This window comes from Mirounga angustirostris, unplaced genomic scaffold (genome assembly GCF_029215605.1).
Source record: "Mirounga angustirostris isolate CCGP_5_RB_7025 unplaced genomic scaffold, mMirAng1.0.hap1 SCAF_1, whole genome shotgun sequence".
Lineage (NCBI taxonomy): Eukaryota > Metazoa > Chordata > Mammalia > Carnivora > Phocidae > Mirounga > Mirounga angustirostris.
The window spans coordinates 31,889,452-31,903,302 of NW_026991709.1; the positions used below are offsets into that span (position 1 = coordinate 31,889,452).

General features: G+C 37.0%; 1 protein-coding gene across 1 annotated transcript in view; it reads right to left on the reverse strand.

Moving 5' to 3' along the window:
* ROBO1 (roundabout guidance receptor 1) overlaps window positions 1–13,851 on the reverse strand; it is a 1,126,461-nt gene that overhangs the window by 332,377 nt on the left and 780,233 nt on the right. Inside the window, exon 4 of the mRNA XM_064580171.1 lies at window positions 563–889. Within this exon, the coding sequence (XP_064436241.1) occupies window positions 563–889 (327 nt within the window). The remainder of the gene's footprint in view (window positions 1–562; window positions 890–13,851) is intronic.

Sequence of the window (13,851 nt, forward strand, 5' to 3'; positions counted from 1 at the left end):
ACTACCTGAGGATTACATACACAGGTTTTCCTCTCAGAGTGCACCACAGTAGCCAAAGTAATAAAGTATGAGGCACAAACATCTATTTCTCTACCTATAGCTTTACCAAAAGCATATTTCTAAGAATTAGAAACAGTTTAAAACCGTATCTTATACTCCCGGTTGAAAGTATTTCTCCAAATGAAAACAAACGAAAAATACCCCATGCTATTCTTTTCACTTGTATTCAATCTATTTGAAAGCAACAAAGGAGAAGGATCAATCAATTTTTTAAGAATAAATCAATTTCAGTGAAAACATTCAACAGAAAGCAGCTCCAAGTCCAAAGTAGAATGGTTCATCAACTACGTGCAAATCCAAAACAGGCTTGAATAACCCGCTATGATGAGAAATATATATATAAAAAAATCAAGTAAGTAGAGGATTGTATTCGTACAAAAAGCTAGAAATTGTCCTCAAGTAAAGCCTGGGATATAGGTTTGACTCTTTATTACCACTCTCCAGGCAAACGATCCCACTGTACCATTCCCACTGTCAAAAGCCGGAAGCCCATTGTACTTACTTGCCACCTCCAGCGATGCGTTATGGCTCACGGCCTCTCCGAGGTAATTCCTTGCTACACAGACGTAGACCCCTTCATCAGGCCTACTTTTTCGTCCATGTACTATACGTAAGAAAAATAAAGATCCACTTGGCAGCAACATTCGGTGTGAGCGAGGGTCATCTTTGTCTGTCTCCACTCTCTCCCCCCCTTTGTACCATTCGATAGTGGGTGTGGGGCGGCCTTCGGCTTTACAGTTCAAAGTGGCAGGTTCTCCTTTTGACACAATTAGGTCGGAAGGGTGTTCAACAATGCGAGGTGGAAAATCTTCCTGACGAAGACGGGAGCCTGCAGAAGAATTGGCAAAATAGCTTCATATTATCACATGGAAATAATTAAAAGTCTTTTTTCAAAAGCCTAGGTGTAAGCACTGCTATATGAACAGGGCATAATAGTGACCCTGTATTTACTCCCAACCCTATTTACTAATTAATTCTACTGGTGTCCACCTCAAATACACCTTCCAATTCTTGAATCCTTTTGACTCTCCATCTAGAAAGTGCTCTTTTTTTTTTTTTAATTTTTTTTTAAAGATTTTATTTATTTGCGAGAGAGAGAATGAGAGACAGAGAGCATGAGAGGGAGGAGGGTCAGAGGGAGAAGCAGACTCAGCAGGGAGCGTGATGTGGGACTCGATCCCGGGACTCCAGGATCATGACCTGAGCCGAAGGCAGTTGCTTAACCAACTGTGAGCCACCCAGGCGCCCTAGAAAGTGCTCTTGCTTAAACTTTGCCTGTACAAATCCTGTCTGCTCTTCAAATTCCTTGTCCACAAAGCCTTTCGGAAGCCTTCACCCTGTCTGTATTTACCATATATGTGCCTGTTTTTGCAGAGGACCGTGAGAGAGACTTGTAGAGCGTTACAAATAATAGCATAGCTTCTTAAAGTCTCCTTTGTAACTAACATTAATCAACACTTTAAAAAAACCTAGTCTTGGGGCACCTGGGTGGCTCAGTCGTTGAGCATCTGCCTTCGGCTCAGGTCATGATCCCAGAGTTCTGGGATCGAGCGCCGTGTCGGGCTCCCTGCTCCGCAGGAAGCCTGCTTCTGCCTCTCACACTCCCCTTGCTAGTGTTCCCTCTCTCGCTGTCTCTCTCTCTGTCAAACAAATAAATAAAATCTTTAAAAAATAAAAAAAATAAAAAATTTAAAAAAACCTAATCTGGGGGCATCTGGGTGGCTCAGTGGTTAAGCATCTGCCTTTGGCTCAGGTCATGATCCCAGGGACCTGGGATGGAGCCCCATGTCGGGTTCCCTGCTCAGCGGGGAGCCTGCTTCTCCCTCTCCAGCTCCCCCCTGCTTCTGTTCTCTCTCTTGCTGTCTCTCTCGGTCAAATAAATAAGTAAAATCTTAAAAAAAAAAAAACAAACCTAGTCTGTAGACCAATGAACATCATATTCAAATATACGATGAAACTGCTCTTTATATAGGTTTTTCTATCTTCCTAATAAAAAAGTGTGTGTGTGTATACACTTTCCCTGAGTTTGAATTAATAAATTAATTTAATTAATAATTTAATTTAATTAATTGCCAATAATGATGTTAATATTTAATATACTTCAAAGATGAAATGTTATATAATTGAGTTTAAATAATCAAATATAATATAAAATGAAAAAGGATATTGGGTAAGGGACTGCATTCTATATTACATAGTAAGTGAGATCCTGAGTGTGTGTGTCATTTAAATATTTCCTGTGTCTGTACCTTATCTTTTCCAATGAGATTATAACTTCTAAAACAGGGATCAAGAGTCATATTTTTTAATAATCCTATATACTCCTGCTGTGGATAAATTTAATATGTAAATTTCTTAAGGATTTCTCAAATGCCCCAAACCTTGTTCTTATCTAGCCATCCAATCTCAACGAATAATGCAACATAGAAACCAGGCTTCCTTGACACCTCCCTTTCTTTCCCCTCCTCCTCCTCCTTGATATTTCTCAAATCAATCTACTCATCTCCATCTCTACAGCCAGCTACCAACCCAGGTCAAACTACCATCAATTCCCACCCAGATTTAGGAAAGCTCTTAAATCGCTTCACTTCAGTATAGCCAGAAGAAGGCTTTGAAATGCAAATACCATCTAGGTTCTCCCCTACTCCAGTGGCTCTTAAAATAAACTCATCGCTCTTAAGATAAAGTCCTTAACAAGATCTACAAGAATGTGTTCATTCCCCTATCTAGCTCTCCAGACTCTTCCTGTTCCACTTCTTTCTCTGCTTTCTTCACCCCACCTTGTGCTAGTTCACAAATACAACACGCTTCCTCCTGCCACAGACCTACACCTGCCTGTGCTTGAAATGATCTCACCCTAGTTAATATCCACTTTCCTTACAAATCTCTGCCCTCCCTGATCTTTCCAAAAAAGAGTTAAATGCTCCTTTTATAAACCTAAATAGCCCTATATAGCTACATTTGGTAAGAATCATCAGAATTGCAATTTAAATTTTTTTGTTTGATGCTTGGGAATCCTGTCTTTCCCATTCCTCTGTAAGATCCATGGGTCTGATTTTGCTCATGGTTGCTTCTCTTATGCCTGGCAGAGTGCTGAGCATACTATAGGTACTCAATAAATATGTGTTGAATAAATGAAAAAATGAATGAAGTCCTAATGGGGAAGACCTATTTGAGTAGAAATGATCTGAAACTTAATAATCATGTATTCTACAAAAAGACATTAAAAGATTACATTTTTTCTTAATGAATGAAATGAACAGATGATGAAGCTTAAAGAACATTTGCTTCATGAAGTAACAAAAACTGTCATCTGAAATATTAAGTAATAGTTTTGTAATCTGAAATACTAAGAAACAGCTTTAGTTCAATGCATGGTATACAACATACTATAAAGTCTTTAAATGAAACCAGCCTCTAAAGGAGGAAGAAATAAACCAGCAACATGGAGAAAAAAATAACTTGGAAACTCATACTTTCTCACAAAAGGTATATTGAAGTCAAATGAAATTTAAGTTAGATTTTAGATTACTCAATCACAAATGCTATATAATTTCAAAAAATAAAACATTATATATGACCAGCCTTGACTTTGGCTGTAATTATGAAGGGTGGATGCTACTGAGGATCAACTACTGAGGTAACAGATATTTAATTAAAACACACGTTACTTTAAATTCTGAAAGTCCATTTCAGATAGGAAAGAGGGATGCATAATTTTCTATGAGGAAACAAAGAAAGGACACTTAAGACTGCCTGAATGAGGGAGAGGAGGCATCCTGAGACATAAAATTTGAGATGAGATGAGTCTTGAAAAATGAGCCATGGATAAAAGAAAGGAGATACTTTCACCCAGAGGCACAGTTACAAAAAGAATATGGTACACTTGTGGGACCTGCGGGGAGCTAGTATGGCCTGAGTGGAAGGTGTACGTCAGAGATTAGCAAGTATGTGCCTGAAGAAGTAGTCAGAAGCAATAATGTGATGAGCTTTGTACATCAAGTCAAAGTTCTAGAACTTACTTGAAGGCAACAGAACTTTTAAATATTTTAAGCAAGGCATGGGCACAGTCATGCTTGGTCTTAAGGAGCTCACCATTGGTAGTATGACACTGGACTACACAGCAAGCTAAATTAGGAGGTAATTGGTCAGGAAGCTTTTGTACTCTTTAAACAATAAATTCTGAAAACTTGGGACTTTGACAGACAGAAGAGAAAATATAGGAAAGAATCTAGAGATATTTAGTTATAAAATCAACAGGATCTGATCACTGGCAATGTGGGGTGAAAAAGAAATGAAAAAATGCACAGGATGGAGGAGAACAAGGCAGAGGATTCCAAGTTTGTGATCTAAGCAGTGGGTGAATGACAGTCCCAGTGAAGGTGGAAAATCAAAGAGTGAAATTTGGTGAGAGGAAGGACAGAGGAGATGATTTATTCAGTCTGAGACATGCAGGGCTTGAGGTACTTCTTGAATATCTGAGTGGAGATGACAAGTTGCCAACTGAATATCCAAGTTTGACCTCAGAAAAAAATCTCAGCTGGAGCCGTAGATGAGAATCAAGCTGGAGACTGAAACCATGGGAAAGAATAAAACTGTCAAGGGAGAGTGTATAAAGGAAGTAACGGCCAATTACAGAACCTAGAGCACACCCAGACTCTACTAGAGTACAGTGGAGCTCAAGACTCTCTCTATCCCTACCCTGCAGGCCCATATAGCTGGACCCCAGCTAGCGTGACTTTTGGGAACGGAAAACTCAGGCCTAATCTTTCACCAGAATGTTTGTACAGCAGTAGTCAGTAAAAGAGTTTCAGCAATAAAAATGGCGTCTATATTACTAAAGGCTAAATTGTCATGCTCCATGGAATACTCTTTCCTCAGATTGTTAATATGTATTGCTCAAAAAAAGAGTTGCAGTTCTCAGGGTCTTTTGTCTTGCTAAAAGCACACTATGATGCACCAAAAGAAAGGTATTCTATGCAGCCTTTCTCAAACTTATTTGGCTACTGAGTTTTCTTTTTCCAGGATATCCCACTGAACTTTGCTTCTCCTGAGGAACACACTTCCAGAGAAAATATACTCTGTTAGCATGTAATACTCTGAAGAAAATGAATAGGGTTAGCAACAACAACAAAAAAGAGTTATTTGTATGTAGAGCCCATACCTTTGAAAATCCTAACAAAAAAACATAGAACTCTCACATTCCTCATAATGTATAACTCTCAGAAACGGAACTTTCCAATTCCCAAGTGATATTTACAATGAGTAATCGGTTAACCTCCACAATACAAATTATAAATAGCAATCACCATCTCCAGAAACACTATAATAAATTATTCTTTATTATCAAGTCTAAGCAGGAAGGAAAGGAATGAAAGAGAAAACTAGCATCAATTGTCTCTCATCTCCTTCATCACAACAACATCTTTATGAGGTGGGTGTTGTTATATCTGGTGTCCATATGGGGGAAGCAAGACCCTCAGCTGTCATTCAGCTGGAAAGTGGCAGAGCTGGGATTCAACCGAGTCCGGTTCAAAAGCCTTGCTCTTCCCAACTATTCCATAAATGCTGCTAAGATTAATTCATTAAAATCCACAGCAAAACATGCTTTGTCTGTTCTTCTTTCCAATGCTGGAAGTGTTTGTCTTGATTGCTTGTTTTTAAATTGTGGATGATAAAAACAAGAAGCAGTCAAACCTGTTGCATCTGTTGTTCCTTTCCCCATGCATACAGAGAATACCTAGCTGTAAACTGCACGATTTCATATTCCTTTTCCTCAGCAAAGAATCTGATAATGATGGGACGCCTGGGGGCTCAGTCGGTTAAGCAGCTGCCTTCGGCTCAGGACCTGATCCTAGGGTCCTGGGATCGAGTCCCACATCGGGCTCCTTGCTCAGCAGGGAGCCTGTGTCTCCCTCTGCCTGCTACTCCCCCTGCTTGTGCTCTCTGTCTCTCTCTCTGACAAATAAATAAATAAAATCTTCCAAAAAAAAAAAAAAGATTCTGATAATGAACAAATGGAGGTAAAAAGGTTTTTTTATACTGTGTCATCTTCTCTAATTATGATCTTGAATTCTTGAGTAAATAGCTTATAATGTCAGTTTTTAATACTGAGAACCTCAATTCCTATGCAACTGTTTACACAATTAAAATTCATGATCACTGGGGCACCTGGCTGGCTCCATGGGTAGAACATGAAACTCTTGATCTCAGGGTTGTGAGCTGCAGCCCCATGTTGGGTGTAAAGATTACTTAAAAATAAAAACATAAAAAAACTTTCAAAAAATTCAGTATCACTGGTTCCCCAATTTTCCACCAACATACTTTCAGGGAAAAGTCTCTCATCTTCTATCAATAATTGTTGACTCAATTTCTCAAAGGGAAACTTTGGGAGAATTATGCCAAGATCATATAGGGAGGAACACATATGACTCTCAGAAAAGTATAGATAACATATAGTCCTCCCCAGAGCAGGTGGTTTTCACCTCCACTGGGTCACAAAGCCTCTCTCTCTAATATTCTTGACTCATTCATAAAAAGCCTTCTCTCTTCTATCATAAATTCTGAGTTTCTGTAAGCCACCTGACAACACCATTATAATAATTTGCTTTTATGTACTTATTTTCATGTTATAAGATATCAGGTTTCTATTGTACTTGGTAAGACCAACTTCTTGGTTTCAACCAAACTCTGCATAGGAAACAGAAAAGTAACAAAGAGAGGGTCAAAGAACAAAGGGATGCACAGAGTGAGGCTTTAACAAGGAACAAGGATGATAATAATGTGAGCTGCCCTCAGCACGAATCCTGGTAGAACCTTGGGAAGAGAACACAGTTGACTTTAGGCATGGTCAACATCAGGAAAAAGGGCAGGGCAGAATTCCTTCAACAACTGTCAGGTTGGAAGATAAAATATAAACATGAGTGACTGAAATATCTAAATATTTACACAACCGCAGCTGGAAAAAGATATACACGTAAGTGCTAAGTATTTCAAGGAAATATATCAAAGTCACATGAGATTTATGATGAGGAAACCAAACTCCTAGTTGGCTGCAACTAGGAGTTCCAAACTGTTCTCCCCTTTAAAGCATCACTTTTACAGGCACACAAGCAAGTAACCATCTAAGAGGCAGATCTTGGTAATATTCTACTGAGGTATACAAAACACACACATACATAATTTTATTCTTTTTTCATATATATGATTTTACTCTTTTTTTTTCCTAGCATGGCAGTAACATTTGTCTCAGAGTTTTGTTTATGTTTTCAAGTCTGTTTCTTAGTAGATGGAGTGAAATAGTATTTATTTCATTAACAAAGTCTTATTTTGATCTGAATTTCTCTTTCATATTCTTTGGCAGGTTAAAATTAGAAAACATTAAACGATTAAAATATCCATTTGTCTCATATATCATATGAAAACATCTTGCAGCACAGAAATGCTTGTAAAATTACTAAAAGCACAAGAGTAGCAAGTTCAGAGAGGAGTTGACAGATGCACAATGAATATTATAGACAATTGGTGACATCTGTCCTAGTGGGGGGTGGGGGGGTTTATAGCTGCCTTGACAACAAACCTGTATTTGTAAAAGAACACCTATATTCTTAGAAGAGCCTTGCCTCTTAACCTTTTTATTTAAGCTCCATTTACATTTTAAGGAGCATACAGCCTCCAATTATTAACATAAATCCTACCAGGGGCACCAATCCTGTAATTTTCCTGTCAGAATTTAATCCTACAAGGAGATATTTGTTAAAAATAAGAAGACAGCATCCATTAATTACTCACTGCGTAGAGAGTAGACTTAAATATCCTCTACTGAGTCATACACATTTCCCAAATACTCACACATTATTCGAATAAGTATAAAAACAGACCGTACCACGGAAAAAAAAAATTTCAGCTTCACCTGAAATTGTACAGAGTATAGGAATACAAGGGAAACAGAACACTTTAAAACAACTACATGATTAATGAATCATGCCATTTTCTTTAGGTACTTTGTTTCAGCCTAATTTCCTATGATTATCATATCCCCTAAAGATGGGATGGGGGTTCTAGCCAAAATTTAGAATAATCCCCCAAATTAATTGAGGGTCATTGATAGTATCTGTTATCATCTAAAAATGATTATCAAAATTGTGCAAATGGGATTCTAGAAGTGAATCCCTGGTGGTTTTGTAATATTCCTATAGAATCTAATATCATATGGCTGTGTCCCAAAAGATATGAGAAAGACTGACAGAATAAGTTAAATTTTAAAAACAATATTGCTTGCTCTCCCCACCCGCTCCTCATTTTTAATAATATGGAGTCTAAGTAGAATAGACTTTTCTGTCATGGGACCCAAATATTGCAGAGGCTACTAAGGCATTAGCTGCAGGAATTGCCTCAATGGACTCAAATCAGGCAGGATTTCACTCTGAGCTGTAACTAAAGGGGTTGTAGGGTTGAAGTTGGTTAGCTGAGTTCATGCTTCCTTTTGCCCTTGAAGTAAAATTTCCAATCAATAAACAAATAGGAGAATTCTACCTTCTGTAAAATGTCAAACAAAAATATTTGCATATCTTAAAGTCCAAATTTTCTCAATCTCCTCTTCATTGGTTTACCTCTACATTGAACATTTACTGTATTAAGAATTGTGCTTGGGGCGCCTGGGTGGCTCAGTTGGTTAAGCAGCTGCCTTCGGCTCAGGTCATGATCCCGGGGTCCTGGGATCGAGTCCCACATCGGGCTCCCTGCTCTGCGGGGAGCCTGCTTCTCCCTCTCCCTCTGCCTGCCTCTCTGCCTACTTGTTCTCTCTCTCTATCTCTCTTTCAAAAAAATAAATAAAATCTTAAAAAAAAAAAAAAAGAATTGTGCTAAGCATTAGCAGCAACACAAAGAAATATGAAATAAAATCCTTGACCTTAACTGCCTTAAGTTCACCAAGAAGAAACAGCATAGGTGAGGGAAAAAAAAAAAAAAAAAAAGACTAACGTAGCATTTGTGGGGAAAGTTTATTCAATCTAGAGACTAGATTCAGTGTGCCTGCATTCAAATCCAAGCTCTGCTACTTGTTAGCTGTGTAAACTCAGGTAAATTCCTTAACCTCTCTGAATGTTCGTTTCTTCATCTGTAAAATGAGTATAAAAATAATGTCTATATTTTTAGGTTAGCATAATCCCTGGTGCATAAAATATTACACTGGGGCGCCTGGGTGGCTCAGTTGGTTAAGCGACTGCTTTCGGCTCAGGTCATGATCCTGGAGTCCCGGGATCGAGTCCCGCATCGGGCTCCCTGCTCGGCGGGGAGTCTGCTTCTCCCTCTGACCCTCCCCCCTCTCATGTGCTCTCTCTCTCTCATTCTCTCTGTCTCAAATAAATAAATAAAATCTTAAAAAAAAAAATATTACATTGACCCCTGATTGGAAACACTGATGTAGTATCTGGAAGTTGGCATAAGCCCCATTGTTTAATTTTACGATTTTCCTCTCCACCCTCTCCTGGCATTATAATAGGATCCCTATAACTAGAAATGTTACTGTTTTTTTCTAAATTTGTAAGAAAAGTTATAAACTAAGCAAGAATCTAGTTTTAGTTGAGAATTCAACTCAAAATTATTTTCCATTTACACAGATCTTAGAAGGATCTGGCACAATTCCAGCCAAACATCTATCAAAAGAGAAGAAAAACAAAATAAAACAAAACAGAGCACTTAGCCCACTCAACTTATTGTTTTACTAAGAATCATCAGAGGGTGAGTCTTTCCAAAGCCATCTATAATAAAGCATCTTTGTTCCCTGTGGAAAATATCCCACACATATCTATTGATTGAATGTATTACTTTCAAAATTTGAAAGACACACTAATGCATTTAAAATATTACTGCGTGAATAGTCATATTATCTTTCTTTCCCATTTTGTTACAAATATAAAAATCTTATGGGTTCATCCTATTGATCAAGTTTGTAGTTGTGCAATAATTACATTTCAAGACAACTTTCTATAGATACACTAAGGTATTAAAATTCACAAATAATCCTTTATTTCCTAATGCCTATCATAATGGACCAAAATATTTAGGCCTGACAATACAATAACTTATTTCAGCTATTATAACCATTTTTCACAGATGACGAATTCTGAACAATATTTTGAACTGTGAAAAACAGTATTTGGGTGGTCCTGTGAATGTTTTTTATTGCTAGGGGAACAAAGTTCATCCTAATATTAGATTTTCAACATATTGGGGCGCCTGGGTGGCTCAGTTGGTTAAGTGACTGCCTTCGGCTCAGGTCATGATCCTGGAGTCCCGGGATCAAGTCCCGCATCGGGCTCCCTGCTCAGCAGGGAGTCTGCTTCTCCCTCTGACCCTCCTCCCTCTCATGCTCTCTGTCTCTCATTCTCTCTCTCTCAAATAAATAAATAAGATCTTTAAAAAAAAAAAAAGATTTTCAACATATTAGGATACCTTACATGAATTGCAATCAACATTAATCTACATCTCACTTTTTAATACATAATATGGAAATTGCAGATGGTTATAAATTTGAGCCAACTATAACCTCAATATACAGAACACGAGCAAACTTCCTTATTGAAATTACAACTCAACAGTACTCTTATAACTGTAAAAAAAAAAAAAAAAAAAAAAAAAAAAAAAAAAAACCTTGCTTACCAAACTTCCTCTGTCCTGAATTTAAATTTCCAAGGGAAAAAATTTTATCCTGAAATTAATCTTTTTTTTGTGTTTAAAATTATGTTTTTAAGTCATAAATTAAAAGTATATAAAAACAGGGACACCTGAGTGGCTCAGCCATTAAGCATCTGCCTTTGGCTCAGGTCATGATCCCAGGGTCCTGGGATCAAGCCCTGCATCGGGTTCCCTGCTCCGCGGGAAGCCTGCTTCTCCCTCTCCCACTCCCCCTGCTTGTGTTTTCTCTCTCGCTGTGTCTCTCTCTGTCAAATAAATAAATAAAATCTTTTAAAAAATATAAAAAAAATAAAAGTATGTAAAAACAACTAGGGATATAATACAATTTGTTAACCACATGAAGTTTTTTTTAAAAAAATTATTATGTAAAGTAGTATTTATCAATTCTTTCTCTACAGACTTGCATTAGATTTTCATAGAATCTGCACATATTATAGATATAATTTACTGAGTCAATAACCTAAAATCAATTAAAGTACTAAACATAAGGCTTTTGACCTTACATCTCAAATTAGGTAGTCACATTTAAACTATATTTAGAGAACCCTTGAATCTAGGTGTCTTTGAGATGGAGTATAGAATTGTAATTTTAAGAATTATCTAAAGACAATTACACTTTTGGAAAACAAAATACTTAAAATAGCCTTTTAAAGGATTACTGAGAAATCCCTGTAGGAATGCAGTCAACTTCACTTATTTTTAAACTTAGTCAGTACTTCTGACATGAACAAGAATTTCTAAAGAATCTTGTTTATTTATTGGCAAACTGTCATTTTTACCTCCCCTGTACTTACCCTATTTCTCTCTCATTGTATCTTGGATTTAGATCTTATAGGCGCTACAGGGTGCCCTAACAATGGATAAAGAGAGGCTGACTCTTATCACCTGACTTACAAAATATGGAGACCTATAGGGTGTTCCAAATGTTAAATTAAAATCTACTCACTAGTCTTTATTTTCTAAGAGGGTAAATAAATAATTCATCAGTGCAAAACAAAGCTATGTGTGTGGTTGATCTAATGGAAAAATCCACCAGACAAGAAATATCAACATATACAACTTTTGATGCCAAAAGATAAGAAATAAAAAAAATATATCTTCTAACTCTAAAAGCATCCTTTTTTCCCCCTATTTTTTTTCTCTCTGATCTGAGATTTGTTGCTTTCTCTGTTTCTTTTCTTCTGAAAACAAGTTTGGCCTTTTTTTTTTCTTTTCTTTTTCCTTTTGGAATAGAGTTATAGTGTCACTTTTTCCTAAGATTTTATTTTATTTTTTAAAGATTTTATTTATTTATTTATTTGAGAGAGAGAGAGAAACAGCATGAGAGGGGATAGGGTCAGAGGGAGAAGCAGGCTCCCCGCCGAGCCGGGAGCCCGATGCGGGACTCGATCCTGGGACTCCGGGATCATGACCTGAGCCGAAGGCAGTCGCTTAACCAACTGAGCCACCCAGGCACCCTTTCCTAAGATTTTAAATTTCTCTTTAATTGTGATCATATGATATGTATATGCATTTATCATTCTGTATGTTAATGCAACTTAAAAGAGAAATATGATACCTTTAGTCATTATTTTGATGGTGGTTTAATTTTAAAGGGAAAGAGCCATACTATTAGTTTTGCTTAGAAAGCACTTACAATACTGAAATACTTACATTTAGTTACTAAATAGTTACACAACTACTGAAATAATTATACATTTCCAGTGCTTACAATGGCACCTGACACTTAGCAGGTATTCGATAAACATTTGTTGAATGAATGAACAGATAATGGAAAGAAAATGATGGGAGACCTCATGTGTATTTATAAATAGTTTGGAACACAAGATGGGCAAACACCCATGCTTGGAGGCAGTCAGCACAGTCCTGAGTTCAAGAGAAAGTAAGATCAATCCTTACTTCTGCTTCTAGGGAGCAGACACCCACAGAGAAGAACAGCTCTGAGAGTCAAGGCCTCCTGGACATCCTTTAGGTCCACTCAAATTCAATTAATTCTAAGGCCACTGAAACCTTTACAGAGTATCATGTGTAGTAATTAACAGAGATGTAAGCTATACAATTCTAGTAGAAGAAAAACTGAGGGAAAAAGAGGGAGAAAGAGCTAGAAAAAAAAGATCTAAAAAAAAAAAATCTTAATGTTGATTTCTTAGGGACCATGGAAAAATGGATGGTTTTTGTTTCCTTCTAAGTTTCTCTAGTCTGGTGTTACCTTCATAATAAGATATTTCAGTTTTAGAAGTTTGAAAGCCAACAAAACTTTTTTGAAAAATATGGAGAAAATAAAATTCAGAAAATAAAATTCTGGCTAACTCTTTAGTATTCATTTACTCACTCAACGAGTATGTGCTACATATAGGTGATACCAGAGGACAGACAAAAACAGAAACAGTAGTAGCTCACTCGCTCTCACTTTCCCTCTCCAGTTAGTAAAGATGCAACATTAATGTGAGTGATGGACAACACTGTGCACGTAAACAAGTATGTGTACTGACATACCTCTTAGACAACATTAACTATTTTTGTGAGCCACAAAAACACTAGTATACAAACTGGAAAGAGTTGTATATGCAAAAGGGCATGCAACATAAAATGTGTAGAAGCAAACATCTTTGATTCAAACCAAACTTTCCTGGAAAGGCGGAAGTCTGTCTGACATTAAATGAAGAGAGACCATAAACTCTGAGCACATGGATGCTCCATCATGCCTTGTGTGACCTCTAGGAGTTCAAAGACTAGAAATGGATTTAAACCAATTAACAGCTATCAGTTGCCTCTTCTCTTTCAAAAGCAAAAAGACTTAATTATTTTACTTATCTTTCATACATAACAACAAGGTAATTCCTGATCTACACTGGCCAGGGAAAATCTTGTATTATTTAAACCTTAGATGACTTTTTACTTCACATTTGACTATTTTTAGCAATTCTGAGACCCTCTATTAATATTAAATTAAGCCCTAATTACATTATCAAAATATGCTTATATTTTTCCTACTCAGACTGTAATAACTGGTAGACTATCTCAATAAAATGGGTATTGCCCCAGCTTTCTCCTAGCACTGAAATAAGAACCGAGATAGAGAACAATGAAGTA